General features: G+C 41.3%; 1 protein-coding gene across 2 annotated transcripts; it reads left to right on the top strand.

Moving 5' to 3' along the window:
• The first annotated feature begins 3,986 nt into the window (after positions 1-3,986).
• Positions 3,987-20,486, top strand: klhl5 (kelch-like family member 5). Of its 2 annotated transcripts, none has more exons than XM_058080874.1 (13): positions 3,987-4,584; positions 8,840-9,028; positions 10,426-10,562; positions 11,075-11,271; positions 11,555-11,767; positions 13,975-14,161; positions 14,858-15,082; positions 16,183-16,258; positions 16,513-16,599; positions 17,192-17,266; positions 17,361-17,498; positions 17,842-18,013; positions 18,637-20,486. In XM_058080874.1, exons 1-13 carry the CDS (start codon positions 4,013-4,015, stop codon positions 18,757-18,759), a joined length of 2,391 nt encoding a protein of 796 aa, XP_057936857.1. In that variant the 5' UTR covers positions 3,987-4,012; the 3' UTR covers positions 18,760-20,486. The 2 variants fall into 2 exon arrangements, with proteins under 2 accessions (XP_057936857.1, XP_057936850.1); XM_058080867.1 differs by lacking the exon at positions 3,987-4,584 and adding an exon at positions 7,001-7,202 and having other exon boundaries at positions 18,637-20,484.
• Positions 20,487-20,790: the final 304 nt, after the last annotated feature.

Below are 20,790 nucleotides of genomic sequence, written 5' to 3'. Positions count from 1 at the left end.
AGTCATGATGTGCTATATATATCACTATATTGACACTTACTATGGTACACATTATGTCATTGGATGGTCATATCACCTTGTACTTCAGTACGAGGTGCATTTAAAAAAAAAAAACTTCAACTGTATTATGGAAAGCAGGAAGTGAACAAATGTAACAGTTACTGATTGTAAAAGTACCAGATGGAGGGGTAGGATTTAATAAGCTTTGCTTCTTCCTACTCCTTTTGGACATGTGGAACTGTGAACTGATTATGGGATGCACTCAATTGTAATCTGTAAAAAACCATTACCATTGCCATTACATGGTCCTCCACATTCCTTCTGCTCCTGAATGCCCCATCGGGGCTCAGTTGGGTTCAGATGTGAAAATATTTGGCTACTCCATCACCTTCAGTTTTCTCCTCAAAGGTACTTGTCATCTCGGAGATGTCTTTAGACTTATTAACATGTTGGAAAACTGCCATGCGGCCCAGTTTTCCAAGAGTGAATCATGGTCTGCTTCACAATGTTGGAATCCATGTTTCCATGTTTCCCAGTGCCAGCAACCCCAGCCCATGACACTACTACTACCATGTTTGACTGTCGACAAGACAATTATTTTGGCATTCAGTTACGTTGCCAGCTACTTTAAACAACAATGGCTGTGCGTTGAGTCAAATGCAGTGGATCGTAAATCTATACTGCTTTACAAGCTGGAAAATTACGACTCTAAAGGATATCCAAGTTTCATTTCCATAGTATAATAAAACATAAATGCTATGCTTCATATACTGTACATGTGTGTGTAAGCAGCATGTTGGTTGTTCCTGCAGGTCCACACCTGAGGGAATCACATAAGCCATAGTGCCAGCAGTTCATACAAGATCATCATTCATAGAACAGTATTGTGTGTCACGGCGTAATAGCAGATACGGCGAGCAGGAAATTGAGGGTATAGGAGATTGAGATTGTGAGAGGGGAGAGTGTGGATTGAAAATTGGGAGGCAAAAGGAAGAAAATTAGCTATAAATGATTGGTTTAGTATACCTACTTTGTATATTTGGCTGTTAGTGGTATGATAATAAGGTGTGTGAACGTATGGCTGCATCACATTTGAACACAGACAGGATGATTATTCAGTGTGAAGTGTGTGAATGGGGTTTTATGTTGTCATTTTCAAAGATGTGTGTATACTGCATCACTGTCGTGAATATGTCCAATAGATTTGTGAATCTCAGCTGCGGCGACAGCGCAATACAAACCAGGTAGGTAGCACTCCTTCCTAATGACCGGTATTTAGAGCCAACTGAAAGTGACCATAGTTTTCCAATAGGAATATTTCTGTCATTTTTGAAGAAATAAACTATGTGTATGTGTGACAATGGCACATAAAATAAGGTGGACTTAACAACAGGGACCATGGCTGAATGCTGCTTCAGATGCATCTGTTTACGAAATAATCAATAAAAATCAAAGTAGATCAATAAACAAGACTATACTATCCATGAGTTCCAGTTGGTACTCGGTTCATCTATAAATCTGACATCTAATGACATAATGACCCAATCAAAAAAGTCCCTCAGAAAATCAGATTCATAATTCCAGGCTTACATCAGAATCAGAATCAGAAACGGTTTTATTGCCAGGTATGATCAAACACATACTAGGAATTTGTTTTGGTGAAATTGGTGCAGACACATCTATTAAAAAATGAAAATACAAAATATACATAATACAGTATAAATATAGGTACACAGTCTGTTTTTTGTTTGTGATTCCGGAAGTGTAGTGTGATCCTGCAAGAACCTGCAAGAACACGTTTTCTGGTAAGATTATTCCCATTGAAAAGCTATCAACACTGTTCTTTATTTGCCATCATGTCCTTGCAGAAAGACATTTGGAATCATTTTAAGCTGGAAGTGGTCATCGTTTGGTACTCACAAAATCTGTAAAAGACCACTGCTTTGTCTCAGAAACTTACCAGGAACTTGAACTATCTGAACTATTCCTTTAATTCCAGTTCCCAACAAAAGAAAATTAGTGTGTCTGACCAGTTTATGAGTAACACATCGGTTTCATTCAAAAAAGTAACCTCAGCTCTTTGACTCCCATCTTTCCAGTTTGTTGGAAGTGCGCCCAGATGTAAACCATGCAACCAGCCTGGCCACATCCTGTGGTCACCGCAGAGGTGAGGGGGGGTTCCGGTAAAGTGCTCATTCCTCTCTATATGAATATCTACTGCATTGCAGATAGAGGGAGGACACAGGAAAGGGAAAGTTACAGCAGAGAGATGTAATGATGGGTGGAGTAGAGAAGTGCTTGTGTGAAGGGAGGGAGAATAATGAGGACAAACATGAAGTTCATTTGTTGGTGTGTGACTTTAAAAACATGCCTCTCTTTTGTAGTAACACTTTTTTTTGTACCTCAATAGCCAATAGTGAGTCACTGGAGCGTAAAGTATGAGCCTCTCCACTGAGCTCAATCTCACACTCTTCCTGAAGGCCACCACCCCTGGGAGGAAACTCATCTTCACCAGTTGGAGGCATGATTTCATTCTTTTGGACGCTGAAAATAAGGCCATGTATTAAAATCTTCTGCCTGAACTCCCTCGGCACCGAGAAAGAAACATGTAGTGTCTACACACGTTGTTCAGTATGAGAGAATCAGTTGGCACCTATAGGATCAGCTGCCATTATACGTACATTCACTAGTACACTCAAGGTACATTCACTAGTACATTCACTAGTACACCTCGGAGTCCCACACAACACTTTGTGAGTCTTGTTCACTGTTCTGTTTAGTTAGAACAGGGGGTCTCAAACATGCGGCCCGCGGGCCAAATGTGGACCGCAGGACACTAGTTTGAGGCCCCCGCCTTGATATGAAAGTTTGATGTTTGTGCGGCTCACACATGTTTGATATAGATGCTGTATGGTATCATGTACCCAGGAAAAAAGATTACGTTTGATTAATGTTCATGTTAAAGGTTAAATAACTGTTAATAGTTATCCTCCCTATCCGTGTGGAAGTGGTAAGTTTTTGGCCTTTTAAGTTTAAAGGAAATAACTTGGAGGCTACCGTTTAGGTCGCTAGCTTTCTAGTTTGCGAGTTAGCATGTGTCTCAAGACCCTGCAGTTGCGCAATATGTTGTAAATAAAAAAAAGTATAAATGTGACTATAGTCGTGTTTTGCCATGTCTACAGGGCTCTAATAATGCTTTGTTCATTTTAATCTGAAAAAATAATTTGTCTACCCACCAACTATATGTGGTTTCTTAAGTTTTTATTATTTGCTGTTTTTATTATTATTATTATATTTATTTATTTATTACTGATTGATTGATTTTTCATCTTGTTTTGTGTAGAAAAATAAAAAGTCAGATATTTGAGAACAGTGGAATGTTTTATCAGAGCTTTTCTTGTAGAAAATTGGAACCAAAGCAAAGTTTTTTCATTTTTCTGTTTTAATAAATGCGTTTTTTTTTTTTTTGAAAACCTGATGCGGCCCAGCCTCGCCCAGACCCTAGCTCCAGTGGCCCCCAGGTAAATTGAGTTTGAGACCCCTGATTTAAAACAACAATGTTATATATCTACAACATTTTTACATACATGTGTTGAAAAATGACAAATCTGGCCTTTTAGATTGTCTATTATAGAGAAATTAATGGTTGAGAATATGTTTCAGGATACTACAGACATGGATGCCGAGTTGACAGTCCTATTGTGTCCTTGGATTGGAAGAAGGAGTTCAGAACATGTGAAAATTTTTTAAAATATGTTAAAACAAATTTATCACTCCATGTACTACAGAAGAAAATAATTTAGTGTCGTTCTACAATAAATGATGAACAAAATGTGTCTTGAAGCAGATGTTTGTGAGTTTTGTGTATGAGAGGCAATGACACCATTCATCATCCCTCTCTCTCTCTTCCTCTCTCCCGGTGCTTTTGCTGTGTCCATTCGGGCTCCTCCAGTCGCCGTGGCGGTTAGCGAGGAGCGTTCCTCCCGCCATTTCCTCCGCCTCGGTGCCTGCTATGTCGAGTGGCGGCTCGAGCTCTTCCTCGCGGAAGGAGTTCGATGTCAAGCAGATCCTCCGGATCCGATGGCGGTGGTTCGGTCACCCCGCCGTCCCTCAGCCTCACTCCCCGCCGCTAAGAGACTACTTCCCCGGGAGGAGAACGGTCGGCAACTCCTCAGAGGGACCTTCGTTTAGCGGTGGTGACAGCTCGACTCCAGCCGGCGTTAACAACACCAGCGGGCTGGTGACTAGCGGGAGCACCGGGTTTAACATTTGCAACAGCAGAAAGTTTGTTGATCTGCCGGGGAGTCGGAGCACCTCGGGTGGAGCTGGAGCAACCGGGAGCTCCTGTCCTCGCTCGGTGAGCCAGCCAGAGTGCAGAAGCTCCTCCGCGGCGTGGGTTTCTCCGCAGCCACGTCGCCGCACTCGCCCGGTGTCGAGCATGGAGCCCTCCGGCGAGGCCCCGGTGCTCCAGATGGTGCCCGAGCCGTCCGCTCACGTTGGCGTCAACGGGGAAGCAGCAGCGGTGGCGGCGAGCAGCGAGGAGAACAACCACCACCACCCGGACACCGACTCCAGCTCCTGCAGGTATGAGGCGGTGGTCAGGCTATTCTCAAAGTCTAACCATACACTTACATGTGTGGTTAAACTTACCTTTTTATACTTAAAAGTTACTTTTACACCAGGATGTGTGACCTTACCTTAGTGCAAAGTGTGAGCCTGCACTCCCTGGGAGGGAGCTTTAGAAAAAAAAGCAGCATTTAAACCTGAAAAGCTCACTTGAGTTACATTTAAATGCAATATTTATATTTCATATTTATATTTAATCCCTACATGTGAGAGGGTAAGTCTGGTATGAGCAGATGAATGTCACAATTTATGCTCCAGACAACAATTTTTATTATATTCTGTAAGTGTTCCATTCTTACAAAGAAGAATTGGAATGAGTGATTGTGTGTTATGCTGTTGACTTGTCAATTACTACAATTTGAATAACTGAGCAGATGGTTCTGTTTAATCCTAGCAAAAAGTGAAATGGAATTCAGACATGATGCAGTGGTGGAAGGACCCTTCAATTAATGCTGCCTGACAGAAAAATTGAGCACTTTTCTTTGCACAGCTTTTGGGCTACACACCCAATATGAAATGATATTGGGATTTGCAAATTAACACAAGCACTGTGACTGTTATTGCTTTAATATCTGATCCAGGAACACTAAAAGAGGTCCCTAATTTCCTGCTTGAATGCTTGCTTGATATTGCGTGTTGCATTCGTGTGGCCTCCAGTCATTGCATTCAATGGTAGCTGTCATGTAGCAACAAAGAAATTCAAAGCCATAAGGATGGAAAAAAAGGGTTGTACTGTATATTTATGTAGTGCACTCATCTCATACGCAAGTCTTATGACTGCAGACAAAAAGGAATTACTGATGTGGACACAAAAAGAGACCGAGTGGGTATTGTGCATGCATATAGCCTTGTTCCAGCACATGTGGTTGCCATACCAACACAAAAGATGTGATCCTGTTTGCAGCTTATATATACTGCATGTGCAGTTGAGTGTGTATATTTGGAGCTGAAGTATGGGCGTCTTCCAATGTGTCATTCTCTTTGTGTGAAAATGAAAACATGGCAACGTATGCTTGTAGAATCCCAGAGTTGCAGAAGGTTCAGCTCCACCTTCTCAATTGCTCTCATTTTAATCACGCTCCCTCTGGGAGCTTTGCTGTCTTATGTGTGGAGTTTAAATGCAGTTTAACAATGCAATGGTTCTCTTTCTTTCAAGTTTGTAGGTAATTGATGCAGTCATGCGGTTTACATAGTCATATGATGTTGTGCATCATTGTACATAAGCTTTGTGGAGTCATCAAACAGTGGTACAGTAAATCTCGGATATATCGGACTCGGATATATCGGAAATTCGCTCACAACGGACAGATAAAAAAGAACCGATTTTTCTGTAATGCATTTCCAATAAAAATTCATTGCATATATCAGATTTTTTATAACGGATTTCGCCTATTTCGGACAAAATCTCCAGTCCCGTTCCAATGCATTTCCATTAAATTTCCCTCACATATATCGGATGGCCGCATCGTGAGCTCCGAAGCTAGCTGACATTCTGAGACGTTTTAAAGCAGAGGACATTTTTAATGCCGACGAAACTGGGTTATTCTGGCAAATGCTGCCAGAAAACACCCTGGGATTTATTGAATGAGATCTTAATCTCACTATTGGAAATAACGTAGGCCTGACGGGCTTAACAGGGCCTAGCTTAATTAACAATTTGTTATGCTCAGAGTCCAATAAAGTTAAATTCTCATTACCTTACGTCTCTTTTCATTGCCCAGTCCAGGTACATTGGAAACATAGTCAAGGAAGTGCCTTTTTATAACGGATAAAAGCCGATTTACGCATATACCGGATATAAATCCGATATATGCGTAAAACGGACATTTTCCGGTATACGCACATAATGGATTTCGCTTATATCGGACAAAACCAGTGGGAACAATTGAATCCGATATATCCGAGGTTTACTGTACTTCGATTTTGGTTTATCTGTTCCAAAAGGTTTCGTACAAAATCTGAAACCATTTTTCCACTGGAAACAATGTAAATTTAAGTAATCATCCAAAAATGACAGCATTGTTTAATTCAACCTTTAGGAACTAAGTGCACCGTGTACCTCGTATACAAACTGAAGGACAATACAGTACTGACAGGAGTATTTGATTTGAGGCACAGCCAATGTGTATTAGCTATGAGCCTGCAGGTTCATCAGGCTCAAAGACTCTCCCTAGTGGACTGCATTAGATTTCTACAGAACTGGGTGTACCAGTTTAGAATCTCTGCCTAGAATGGCCTTGTTTTGCTACACACTGTCTTTCGTAATGTCTTCATGCTGTGAGTGCCAGCCTGGCTCAATTAGAAGGGACTGGAAGGCAGCCTTTGCCCACTTCAAAGCACCTCCTCAGGCACTATTTAGCCCCACCATCCCTCTGAACACATGCACAAAAAGACTTAAACTTGCCAAGAAGCCTCCCAGTAGAGGTGTCGGTTCGGAAAGGAGTGCAAACGGAAAGTGCCCAGCTGGATGACGGGCAGATGTGCTGAATTGGAAAGTACTTAGCTATGGATGAACCATGTTGAAGGTATAAAAAGATGAGAGCGGCGTGGAGAGCAGTAGAGGCACTACCGAACAGGTATGAGCTTTGTTTGCAAGTGAACTGTTTTTCACAGCATTAACGTGAGAAATGGGGCTGAAGCGATAAGATTCAAGGGATTCACTTTACAGACTACTTGCTGTAGATATGCATTAAACTGTGGCGTGCTGCAGCATTAGGTGATACATCTTTGTGGGGTAATTGCTTCGCTTGTTCTCATGTAGAGGCATTCGTGCACTAAATGTAAATGTACATACCGTCATTTCTGGTGTGTAAGATGTCACTTTTTTTTTTAAAAACTTTGAACCCTGCGGCTCAGACAGCAGTGCGGCTAATTCAAGGCTAAACTCTAATCTCTTGAGATCGCCTTAACTTCAGAACTACAATAAACCTCGGATATATCGGATTCAATTGTTCCCACTGGTTTTGTCCGATATAAGCGAAATCCGGTATATGCGTAAATCGGATTTTATCCGTTATAAAAAGGCACTTCCTTGACTATGTTTCCAATGTACCTGGACGCGCAGGCAACGCTGCAAAGTCGTATAGCGGCCTGTCACGATTCGGCGAATCGGAGCGCCACGATGCGGCCATCCGATATATGCGAGGGAAATTTAATGGAAATGCATTGGAACGGGACTGGAGATTTTGTCCCATATAGGCGAAATCTGTTATAAAAAATCCGATATATGCAATGAATTTTTATTGGAAATGCATTACAGAAAAATCGGTTCTTTTTTATCTGTCCGTTGTGAGCGAATTTCCGATATATCCGAGTCCGATATATCCAAGGTTTACTGTACTACTAATTGTTTAATTACTGTGTCTCTGGTGAGTCATTCTTTGGTAGGAGCCAATCACGAGTTATCATTTTATATTATACTATTATTTTTATATTATATATATTATTATTTTTATATTATACTATTATCATATTATATTATTTTATATTATACTGAGTATATATCTACCCGTTTTTTATTAATGTGTACCATGTTGCTATGCCTCTGTACCGTACCGAATGTTGCTTACCGAAAAATGACATTACAAATAAATTTAGCGTTAGTCCTCTTCAGTTTTTGTCTATTATGCCGCATCTGTCTTTTTTTATCGTAAACATTGGTAAAGATAGTATCGGTTAATTTCTCGTTATTTTGTGTTGTGAGGGGCACTAAATTAAAAACACACACCTTAACTCTCATCAATGAAATGATGTCTTGGGAGCCATGATGGGTAATGATTCACCTGGTAGCTATACTTCATTGTTTATCTGTGATCTACATGTGCACACACACACACACACACATCTCATCAGCTCAACTGGAGGTGTAAACAGCACGATGCTTCATCTTTTCCACTGAAGCCTTCCTGTTTCCACAGATCGGGAGTGTGGGTGGAAAATTAAGGAGCATGAGTTAATGCATATCTTACAGGCTCGGGCTCCCACAGCAGTTTAATTCACAGCTTCTCTTTTAAGTGGGGTATGTTTATCTCGCTGTTTACCTCTCCTAATTGGACCATGAAAGAGCTTTTGTCTACTTCTGCATCTTTAGTCTTGTTAAAAGGTTAAGTGCCGTCGTACAATGATATGTGGAGGAAAGAAAAAGCAGCAAGTATCGAATTAACTCAGAAATCTTTTTTTTTCCTTCTATGTGTCTGTGCTGCGCGGGGTCCAGGACGTCCAACAGCAGCGCCACGCTGTCATCAGGCGTGTCGATGGAGCCATGCGCATGTCCCGACGAGAGCTTGTTCACCACTCTGTCTCATGCCGACGTCACATTCCGAAAGATGGAGGGCTACTTAAGAAGCCGGCAGCTATGTGATGTCACACTCGTGGCTGGAGACAGAAGGATACCTGCGCACAGGTAGGTTAAAAAAAAAAAAAAAAAAGGAACGGTATGTATGGAGTGGGTCGAAAAAGTCAACTCTATTCAACAGTACTGTTGTTAAAATGCTAGATTTTAGCAGCATCCAAACCTCCTGCCTATTGCATCCTCAACACTCATGTATGTCAATCCCAGTGTCGATATCAGGCTCCAGCCTTCCCTCACTTGTGAACAAGTCTTGCCTCCACATCAGGCAAGACTTCACTCCCAAACAGGAGAGTCCAATGCTCTCTCTTCTGTCTGAAAACCACAGCCTCAGATTTGGAGATGCTCATTCTCATTCCCAGAAGCTCAGCTGTCCTTTTTCATCCTCTTGGCGTGCAGCCACTGGCAAAGCAGCAGCAACAGGTACCATGTGGTCTAGGAAGATGAGACAGTGGTTCGGCTCTCCACAAGGAGAAAGACTCAATTTTTCCCTCCTGTTGTATTTGGTCTGGACTCCGGGCAAAGATGGAGGAAGAATATAAGAGAGCGCTGCCTAAGGATGCTCATGGCCAATGAGCATGTGCATCTGAGGATCTTATTTTATTCTGAAATAGACATTAGACATTCATTCATTCATTTTCTACCGCTTTTTCCTCACAAGGTTCACGGGGGTTGCTGGAGCCTATCCCAGCTGTCTTCGGGCCAGAGGCAGGGTACACCCTGGACTGGTGGCCAGCCAATCACAGGGCACATATAGACAAACAACCATTCACACTCACATTCATACCTATAGACAATTTGGAGTCGCCAATAAACCTAGCATGTTTTTTGGAATGTGGGAGGAAACCGGAGTACTCGGAGACAACCCACGCATGCAACATGCAAACATGCAAACTCCACACAGAGAAGGCCGAGGGTGGAATTGAACCCTGGTCTCCTAGCTGTGAGGTCTGCGCGCTAACCACTCGACCGCCGTGCCGCCCGACATTAGACATAATAGACATTAAAAAAATGTACAAAATGTTATGAAACCTTTCATAACATACTCCACAAACCTGACAGACATGCTGCAAATTATATTTTTCCACCACAATTTAAAGCACATTGGGTTTATAATGGGGTGAATCTCACTATGAATGTTTTTCCAGTCCAGGGTGTACCCCGTCTCGTGCCCAAAGACAGCTGGGATAGGCTCCAGCATACCCCTGCAATTATATTTAATAGCCAAATTCCTACTAATTTTAACCTCTAAAGACCAACTGTTAGTGCCTAGCATCTCTTTAGACCACAATGTGAGTTCCTTACACAAAGTGGAAAATGTTAAACCAGCTTAAACCTCATTGAGGTTTCAGGTCTACTCTCTTTGAGGGTCAAACCAAGAGCTTTATCTTTACTTTATCTTCCTCACTGCCGCTTTTTTTGACTTGAACATAAACTCTCACTTCACACAGGCTGGTACTCTCGTCTGTGTCGGACTACTTTGCGGCCATGTTCACCAGCGATGTGCGGGAGGCTAAGCAAGATGAGGTGAAGATTGAGGGTGTTGACCCTGATGCATTGTGGGTCCTGGTTCAATATGCATACACGGGTATGAACACTTTACTCTTGCTTCTTTTAAATGTAGACTGTATTTTCTGTTTGTTGGATTTAGACATATCCAATGTCCTAAATTATAATGAACTTAATCAGACCCTTTGAATAGTTTAAAATAATCTCACCTTTTTTAATTTCACCTTTCGTCCAAATGCATAACAATCGGTCTTTTGCCTGGCTGGTGATAAAACAATTTGACATAAATATGGAAACTACACACCTAACATTTTACAATTAAAGGACTCTTTTTGAAAAAAGGTGAAACATATTTAACAAACAGGCCCAATTCCCTGAATGATCGAGAATCTACACATTTTTGAGGCATTCTGCTCAGTCGATTGTATGTCCTAAGAATACGTGAGAATATTCATGATTAGGCGAGAAGCCATTTGTACATGCTTCATGCTTAAATTATTATATAGAAAATCTAAAAAATACTCCAACAAATGGTTCATGCATTTTTTTTTTGTATTTCCATCTCCTTTGACCTTGATCTGTGTCCTCCAGGTCGTCTGGAGTTGAGGGAGGACACCATTGAGTCTCTGCTGGCAGTCTCGTGTCTTCTGCAGTTGTCTTCTGTGGTCCAGGCCTGCTGTTCCTTCCTCATGAAGCAGCTCCACCCTTCCAACTGCTTGGGCATCCGCTCCTACGCTGACGCTCAGGGCTGCCACGACCTCCAGAGGGCTGCTCACGCCTACATCATGGTGGGTGTCCAGCCATTAAAAAATAATAAATACATACATTTAAAAATCTTCCTTTTTTTCGAGAAGCCTTCACTGTTGATATTGACCGATGGCTGTTATTATTTTGTATACTAATATTGTTATTATATTAAGTCTGTTTTTATATCTTTAGAACACACAGAAAAATTAAAGGCATGTTCATTCCTGTCTTACATGAGGATTCCCCAAAAGTTGCAGTTTTTCTTTAAGCTGTGAAGTACTTTGTAACTCATGAAATCTTTCTTATCAACTGTCCGCCCACCAGGAAAATTTTCTGGAGGTCGTCGGAGGCCAAGAGTTCTTGCTTCTCCCATTGGACGAGATGGAACAGCTGCTCAAGTCCGATGACATTAACGTTCCGGATGAGGAGACTGTAGTAACCTCATTGTTAACCTGGGTGCGTCACAATGCCGATGCCCGCCAAAGGCACCTGCCACTGCTTCTCGCTCACGTCAGACTACCACTCCTGCAACCACAGGTGAAAACTGATTTGATTCCCACTTTTCATGACCTGAAATCAGCTGTGGCATATCAAGATGCTGATGAGACAGACATGATTATTGCACAGGCGTGCATTAGGTTGGCCACAATAAAAGGCTGCTTCAAAATGTGCAGTTTAACTGTATTAGTTATGGTCCACAAGGGTCTGAAAAACAGTCAGTATCTGCTGTGCACCATTTACCTCAAATATGTACCATATACACTGATATGGTACTATGCTACTATGAAACACTATTGAGTTTGTTTACAGTATACAGTAAACCTCGGATATATCGGACTCGGATATATCGGAAATTCGCTCACAACGGACAGATAAAAAAGAACCAATTTTTCTGTAATGCATTTCCAATAAAAATTCATTGCATATATCGGATTTTTTATAACGGATTTCGCCTATTTCGGACACAATCTCCAGTCCCGTTCCAATGCATTTCCATTACATTTCCCTCGCATATATCGGATGGCCGCATCGTGGCGCTCCGATTCGCCGAATCGTGACAGGCCGCTATACGACGTCGTTTGCAGCGTTGCCTGCGCGTCCAGGTACATTGGAAACATAGTCAAGGAAGTGCCTTTTTATAACGGATAAAATCCAATTTACGCATATACCGGATATAAATCCGACATATGCGTAAAACGGACATTTTCCGGTATACGCATATAACGGATTTCGCTTATATCGGACAAAACCAGTGGGAATCCGATATATCCGAGGTTTACTGTAGTATCTTTTCAATGACAGTGTGCTGCATGCACTGTATTTGTTTAAAGTTACCATTGGGTTTGAATAGTGATATTGATGATAGTGATGATGTTTTGGTCATTTTTTGGCATCCTACAATATATCATATTTCATGTCTCTCACTCCTCACTGACTGATGTAACAGTGTAATGTTATGCTGAAGTATTTATATATGCAAGACAAAATCTTAGTTTACAGCCCAGGGCATCCAAAACACAGTCTGTTAACCACAGCTATATTATCTGATCTCTTCAGAAGAAACAAATCACCCCATGCGCCCCTCTTACTAGCCTCTTTCCGATCTCACCTCAGATATATGATGCTACACCGTACGCCGTTCAGATGAAATAACAAGTAGCTGTACCATGTAATCAGTGGCAGACAGGAGGCTGCAACAGTGCAGCGCAAGCGATAGCCACCACCTCGTTAATCTGACACACCGACTGACATTGAGCAACATCAGGTCTTGTAAAATGCCAGTAAAATGTGAAATAAAGCCCACACAGACAGACCTTCAATCAATATTCATCATCCCTAATTAGCCGGTTGTCTATCTCTTTACTCATCAAGAGGGTGCCAATTCACAGATTAATACCGTTGATCCCTGCTCCTCATTAACACACCACACACACGCACACACACACACACTTAATCTGAGTCACTCAGCGCAGCATCTGTTTGCCATAAATAGGACAATGTGCTACAAAGGCTGCATCCATCAATCTTGTTTTTCTTCTTAAATGCCAGAAAGCAGTGCAGCATTATGCTTAAAAATATATTGATGAAACAATTTTTCATCATCTTTAGCAGGGTGCTATGTGTAAAACTCCCCCAATCTACATTCTGCCCAAAGCACGTCCCATCTTTGTCCTCCTGCTATGACACACATGCACTAATGGAGGCTCACCATAATATGTCCCCAACCGATTGAATGCAATTGAAGGATTCTCCCTGGTGTGTAAGCTGCTTATCCATTTAGCTCTCCTGCTGTACGTTCTGTACACAGGATTAGACAATTGATTTGATTCTGTTCCTCAGCTCAATTAATTTAGGAGACGGCTTTCTTTTCAATGCTGAATGGAATGCAGAGGAAATAATAAACGTATTTGTACAGGCAGGATTTCTATGCACAAAGCATGCCCAGTTACACACCCATTTTGGTGTGTGGAGATGTGGACTGCTTTCGCATGCGGTGCGTGTTTTCAAGCTGAAGTGTGTGAAATTGAATGTGAGTGATATCCTATGAGAGCATGATTGCTGATGAGGCATGGTGGATGGATGGATAAGTCCTCCAGCGTGTGCGTGCGTTTGATATCCAATCTTTTCAATTTTCAAGTGAGAAGCTTCTACCTGACCCCTCGGGTTTCCTGCAATCAGCAATACCACTGGAACAGATTTATTTTTTTTATAATCTGTTTATTGGTGTGTGTTTATAATTGCAGTTCTTAGCAGACTTAGAGACAAGCCCCCTTCTTCGAGACAGCGTGGACTGCCAGCGACTGCTGATGGAGGGAATGAAGTACCACCTTTTGCCCCAGCGTCGGCCCATGTTGCAGAGCCCGCGCACGCGGCCCCGTAAGGCCACCGTTGGGGCTATGTTTGCCGTTGGCGGCATGGATGCCACAAAAGGTAGCTTGGAAACACAACCCAAGCCTGAAGTGTATGTAGATCAGGGGTCTCAAACACACAGCCCGCCGGCCAAATGTGGCCCGCAGGACACTAGTTTGAGGCAAGTTTGATATGGATGCTGTATGGTATCATGTACCCAGAAAAAATTATTACATTTGATTAATGTTCATGTTTAAGGTTAAATAACTGTTAATAGTTATCCTCCCTATCCGTGTGGAAGTGGTACGTTTTTGGCTATTTAAGTTTAAAGGAAATAACTTGAAGGCTACCGTTTCGGTAAAAAGTAAGATATTTGAGAACAGTGGAATGTTTTATCAGAGCTTTTCTTGTAGAAAATTGTAACCAAAGCGAAGTTTTTTTTAAATTTTTTTGTTTTTAATAAATGCATTTTTTTTTTTTTCTTTTGGAAAACCTGATGCGGCCCAGTCTCACCCAGACCCGATAACAAATGTAGGACTATTTAGTTTGTTTAACAAAAGATCAAAGTATAATAAAATGGAAAGAATTTAAAGAATTTTGTAGTATTAAGAATTGCTTTTGTCAAATAATAAAGAAATAATACTCGTATTCAAAGCAATTAGCTTTCACAACAATGATGCCATGTTGACTAGCCTAACACAGCAACACTCCCATATGGTAAAAATTTGTGAACAATATTACCTTTCTAATATTACCTTCACAAATGGTTCCGTGCAGGTGCTACCAGTATCGAGCAGTACTGTCTGCGGCGTGACAAGTGGAGGCAGGTGGCAACCATGAGCGGTCGGAGGCTTCAGTTTGGCGTAGCCGTCCTGGATGGCCGCATCTATGTGGTAGGGGGCCGAGATGGACTCAAGACCCTCAACACAGTGGAGTGTTACAACCCTCAGAGCAAGGCCTGGAGCGTCATGCCGCCTATGTCCACACACAGACATGGCCTGGGTGAGCAACCTCTTCATTACAATAATTGTTAAGAAATATGTTAATGGTTTGTGTGGTGTGTTGACAACTATGGCTTTGGGCCATGGAACAGCGACTCAGCAGTAAGTGAAGCCAGTGTTCGAGGACACAGGGAGGGTGAGGAGTGAACTGTGTGTCAAAAATACTAGGGAAGACCTAAATTTGAAACACTTATATGCTAGGACTACGTTAAAAAGCCATAGCATTTCAGTATGTGGAATCAAACTATGGAATGGATTGAGTAAGGACCTCAAACAATGCACAACGATGAGCCAATTCAAGAAACAATACAAGCAGTTGATGTTTGCTAAATACAAGGATGAAGAGTCTTGAACCAGTCATGATGTGCTATATATATCACTATATTGACACTTACTATGGTACCCATTATGTCATTGTACTTCGGTACGAGGTGCATTATTAAAAAAAAAACAAAAACCTTAAACTGTATTATGGAAAGCAGGAAGTGAACAAATGTAAGAGTTACTGATTGTAAAAGTACCAGATGGAGGGGTAGGATTTAATAAGCTTTGCTTCTTCCTACTCCTTTTGGACATGTGGAACTGTGAACTGATTATGGGATGCACTCAATTGTAATCTGATGCATGTTTAATTGAAATAAAACCATTAATTACCAAAATAGGCATTTTTATGGGTGTATCAAATACTTGCTGATTTTTGCTATTCACCGTTCACCGTGAACAGCGAGGCTCTACTGTAGTCCTAGACCACTGTTGTCACGCCCTGTGGGGGTTCCCAAGTGACAGTTTGGGTTTGAGTTTCCGGTCTGGGTTTTGGTTTCCTTTTTGCACGCTCTTATTTTGTCTTCGACTTCCTGTTTTGCCTCGTCATTGTTGTTTGTCCGTCAGCTACCTGAGTTGCTTTTTCCTGCTGCTGAAATTTCTGCAACAAATAAATATAATTTACCTGCAATTGGTCCTGCTCTCTGCATCCTGGGGTCGAACCTTAAAGGAATGAAGCCGAACCGTGACAACTGTGGTTTTATTAGCTTACTAAAAAATGCGTTTTGAGTGTTGCCGTGAGTCAGTCATGGATGTACTGTGTGTGTTGGGCTGCTGCAGGTGTAGCCGTCCTTGAGGGGCCCATGTACGCAGTGGGAGGACATGACGGTTGGAGCTACCTCAGCACAGTAGAAAGGTGAGCGAGTATTAATGGCATCCAGTGCAAGCATTTTAGAATTCCGCCATTTTGAAGAACACAACAACAGCACTCAGTATCTGTTAACAAAAGTGAATGCAAATCCAGTGCGCCATATTTGCTTTTCCACACGCAAGTGTCAGTTTCTGCAATGAGCAGCGTGCACAATGCTCTTATACTGTATGTTGAATCTCATTAGACTGTCGGTGTGCCGTGAGTACATAAAGTGACTGAGAAGTTGTTTCATTAATTAGGTGGGATCCTCAAGCTCGCCAGTGGAGTTTCGTAGCCAGCATGGCCACGCCCAGAAGCACTGTAGGAGTGGCTGTACTCAATGGCAAGTAAGTGACGGGAATCCTCAATTAAGGTAGAACATTTAAATTCGAACATTGAGCCCTCTCTCTTTACCCAGTAACATGGAAGTTATTACAATTGCAAAATCCTTCCCTTGTTTTTGTTAAGTTCTTCTGAGCGTTCCAACTGAGAAAGGCTTTGTGGGTTATAATTAGCACAGAAACAAGTGTTTGTGTGAATGTGAGTGTGTGTGTGTTTACACGCCACTGTTTTATCCTCTTGGTTGCCAGATAGACTGAAATGCACCCCAACTGTGTTCCATTACTTTTCTGACAAGTACACCAAATGGTGGAGCTGTTATTACATGGAATGGAATTGACTTGAAATTTCTCACACAGTGCTCTACTACACACATTTAGGAGACTAATAAGTCATAAGCACAAATGTGAGCAATATTATTCAAATAAAATGGCCGCCATCAAGCAAAATGTATTGTGCATAAGTCATTCACCATTTGTGTATGTACGTATGTATGATTATAAAACTTTGAGGATATTTATTATGTGTAAAAAGCCTTCACTCCCAGGCTCCCAGTGCTGTTCTGCAGTAGCCCAGCTCAAGAGCTTCTCCGTTTCTCAGGTTGTACGCAGTCGGAGGTCGTGATGGCTCCTCCTGCCTGCGTTCGGTGGAGTGTTTTGACCCTCACACCAACAGGTTGCAGCTGTCTGCACATATTTCACTCCATTCCCACATTTGCTGCTGCTTTTCCTCTCTGATGTTTTTTCAACCTGTTGAACTTCATATGCAGGTGGATTGCTTGTGCTCCCATGGCAAAACGGCGTGGCGGTGTGGGCGTGGCTACGTGGCACGGTTTCCTGTATGCCATTGGTGGTCACGATGCTCCTGCCTCATCGCTAGCTTCGCGACTAAGTGACTGTGTGGAAAGGTAACAATAAACATTATTGATTTTTTTTTTTAACCTCTTATGCTCAGCGCGGTGGGAACCTTTTGTAGCTAACTTTGGGGTAGTCATCATAGACATACAACCATTCACACTAACATTCATACCTATGGACAATTTACAGTCACCAATTAATCTAACATGCATGATTTTTGGAGAATGTTGGAGGAAACCGGAGTAAACCCACGCATGCACAGGCAGAACACACAAACTCCACCAAGTAGAGATTCAAACCCAAATCTTCCCAGTCTCCTAACTGTGCATACATATACACTGTATGCTAGCCACGCAACCAATACACATTTACATTGTGTATGTGTGTGTACAGATATGACCCTCAGACCGATGTGTGGACAGCAGTGGCTCCCATGAGTATCAGCAGAGATGCAGTGGGTGTTTGTCTCCTCGGCGACCGTCTCTACGCTGTGGGCGGTTATGATGGACTCGTGTATCTCAGTACAGTGGAGGCTTATGACCCTCAGACTAATGAGTGGACACAGGTACACATACACGAACACATGCACACATATTCAATCCCACATTCCCTTCAGCCGTGCATCTTGGCATGTTTTCACTCTTACATATGCAAATATATGTTTTCCTTATGCTAATATTGTCCTTGCTATGGCAGTATAAATAAAGGTGAGTGCGCATCACTCTATGGCTCATCTACACAGCGTTAGTAGGGTGTTGTTTTTCCAGACACACACTGTACTGACAACAAGCTGGGAGGGTAAGAACAAACCGAGACGTTCAAGGATGCTGCAAGAATCACAATCTGATTTCTAAGCGCATTGCTGCTGTTTTCATTCATGACGTGATGACTTACAAACATGAATGCTGCACCGCTTTTACTCATCTTTTAACTGTGTATTAACCAATGAATGCTTTATTTTGGTGTGTCTTCTATTATGTTTACTTGCTTTATTCTACTTCATTTTTGTGTAAAGTGTCTGAGTATCTTGAAAAGCGCTATACAAATAAAATGTATTATTATTATTATTATTATTATTATTATTATTATTATTATTATTATTATTATCATCATCAATGGTCATGACCACGGGTAAAGTGGAAAACATTGAACTTCCTGTGTTCAGTGTGCTGTTCTTGTGTTGCGCAGGTGGCGCCACTGTGTCTGGGCCGCGCTGGAGCGTGTGTGGTGGTGGTCACCTGCAACCACTCCTCACCTGCAACCACACCACCGAGCCAAACTGCCATGCAGCCGTCATTGACTTCAGCATGACAGACACTTTTCTTTCCTGCAGATGGAAATTCCCACACATAGCTATCTCTACCGGTGGGTAAGTTGAGACTGTGGTTTGTAGCGTCGTCATGTTAATGTATTCATGGTTATTTGACACAGACGTTGGCAAGAGCTTACTCACTGACATAAAAAGATGTTTGACATAATCAGCACAACTTGAAGGAATCACAAACCTCCTCCTCCTCCTCCTCTTCTGCATTGTGTACAGCTCATCTCTGTATTGTTACCAAGTATTATGGCAAGGATGTTTCCACAGAAGGCACTTTGCAGGTTCCACTCTATTATTCATGACAGCACCTTTTTTGGTCAATGTGAGATAAAACCAGGCTTCATCCTCGAGTTCATGTTGCCTTCAGGGTGCACTCCATCCAGCACACATGCACACTGAACGTGAACAAAGCTGGAGGCAGAGTAGATAGACGACAATGAGTATTGGTGCCACACTGAAAGAAAAAAAGCAGTATATTTGTTAACTTTGTTACTGTTAACTTCATTCATTCAGTTTTTATTATTGTTTATTTTTATTTTTTATTATTTTGTTTCAGCTTCATTTCTTCTCATGACTAAAATTCCAATGTTTTTTTGTAATATGATTTCTTTCTAATAAAAATTTTATAATAAAAACTTTTTTCTCTTTTCAAATAGAATTAGCTTTATACTCATACTTTTTTTTTTACTACTCGCCATATGACTTTATTTCAATTAAAATATTTTGTTCTTATGAGAATACAAGTCTAGTTCTATGAAAATTAATTAATGACAATTATCTGTATTATGACTTTATTTTCATAAAATTAACACTACTTTTCCAAATATGTTTGTCATGTTGAATTGTTTCAACTTTAAGTCATATCGCATTGTCTTGTTGTATTCTGACTTGATTCTCACGACTCGTCGATTTCAACGCTATTAATCTGTAATATTCAGGCTGCTTCTCACAAAAGTACAAGTGAATGTAATATTCCAACTACATGTAAAGCAAATAATGTAAATTCTATGTAGAATAAAAATATAATAGTAAGTCAATATTGTTCTCGCAGCCATTTTCTGCAATATTGCTATTTTACCCCATTAGACGCTACAGCCTCTCTGACCAGGCTCCAGCATACCCACTACCCTAGTTAGGATAAGTGACATAGAAAATGGATGGATTTCTGGTAATATGAAAAATGCATGCTCATCATCCCCTCTTTATTCTATAATATTAGGATTTTACTTGATTTTACTTTTGTAATAAAATACGTATTATTGTAATGAAAATTTTATTTTTTTTGTAATAAAATATTATTCTATTTTATTTCCTGTGCGTGCATGGGTTTTCTACTCAGGTTTCCTCCCACATTCCAAAAACATGCTAGGTTAATTGGCGACTCCAAATTGTCCATAGGTATGAATGTGAGTGTGAATGGTTGTTTGTCTATATGTGTCCTGTGATTGGCTGGCAACCAGTCCAGGGTGTACCCCACTTCTCTACTTTTTCCAGTGTGACCCTAATACTCCATGAAGACAACAAAAACGTCACTTTAGACTATAGTGAGGTTCACAGAAAAATACATTTTTTTTCTTATTATTTTTGCAAACATCTACATGTTTAATATTATACACTTGAGGATGTGTGATTGTTTTTGCTACAGCTACAGCTGTATTTTCTCTTGTTTTATACCAAATAAAGTGACACAATAAAATACTGTACATACAGTAAATATATAGAAATGATACATTTGTCTTCATTTGTCTTTCTTCCAAGAATGTGCTGGTTGCAGGTTTTAGTGTGATTGTGTGCTAACATCCTGGGTTCTTCTGAGCCTGAAGGTTAAACGGAGCTGTCAGAGTGAACAATGAATGTGGGTGCTCTTCATTTAAACAGATGGGAAGAAGGTAAAAAGCACAATATAAGGAAGAGAGAGACGCCGGCCAGCAGTGGAATGATTCACTCCTGCGTTATTTATGGCTGGCGATGCTTTAAATCACATCCAACGCTGGCAAACATCTTCCAGCGGCACTGAGAGA

Source organism: Doryrhamphus excisus, chromosome 1 (assembly GCF_030265055.1).
Source record: "Doryrhamphus excisus isolate RoL2022-K1 chromosome 1, RoL_Dexc_1.0, whole genome shotgun sequence".
Lineage (NCBI taxonomy): Eukaryota > Metazoa > Chordata > Actinopteri > Syngnathiformes > Syngnathidae > Doryrhamphus > Doryrhamphus excisus.
Note: the sequence above shows the minus strand (reverse complement) of the source record. Positions and strands in the feature narration are given on the sequence as shown.

Coding starts and splice junctions, on each gene's coding strand:
- klhl5 (XM_058080874.1), top strand. CDS start 4,013: ATGTCGAGTGGCGGCTCGAGCTCTTCCTCGCGGAAGGAGTTCGATGTC. Junction 16,600..17,191: donor GTGGCTGTACTCAATGGCAA/GTAAGTGACGGG, acceptor TCCGTTTCTCAG/GTTGTACGCAGTCGGAGGTC. Junction 18,014..18,636: donor AGACTAATGAGTGGACACAG/GTACACATACAC, acceptor TGTGTTGCGCAG/GTGGCGCCACTGTGTCTGGG.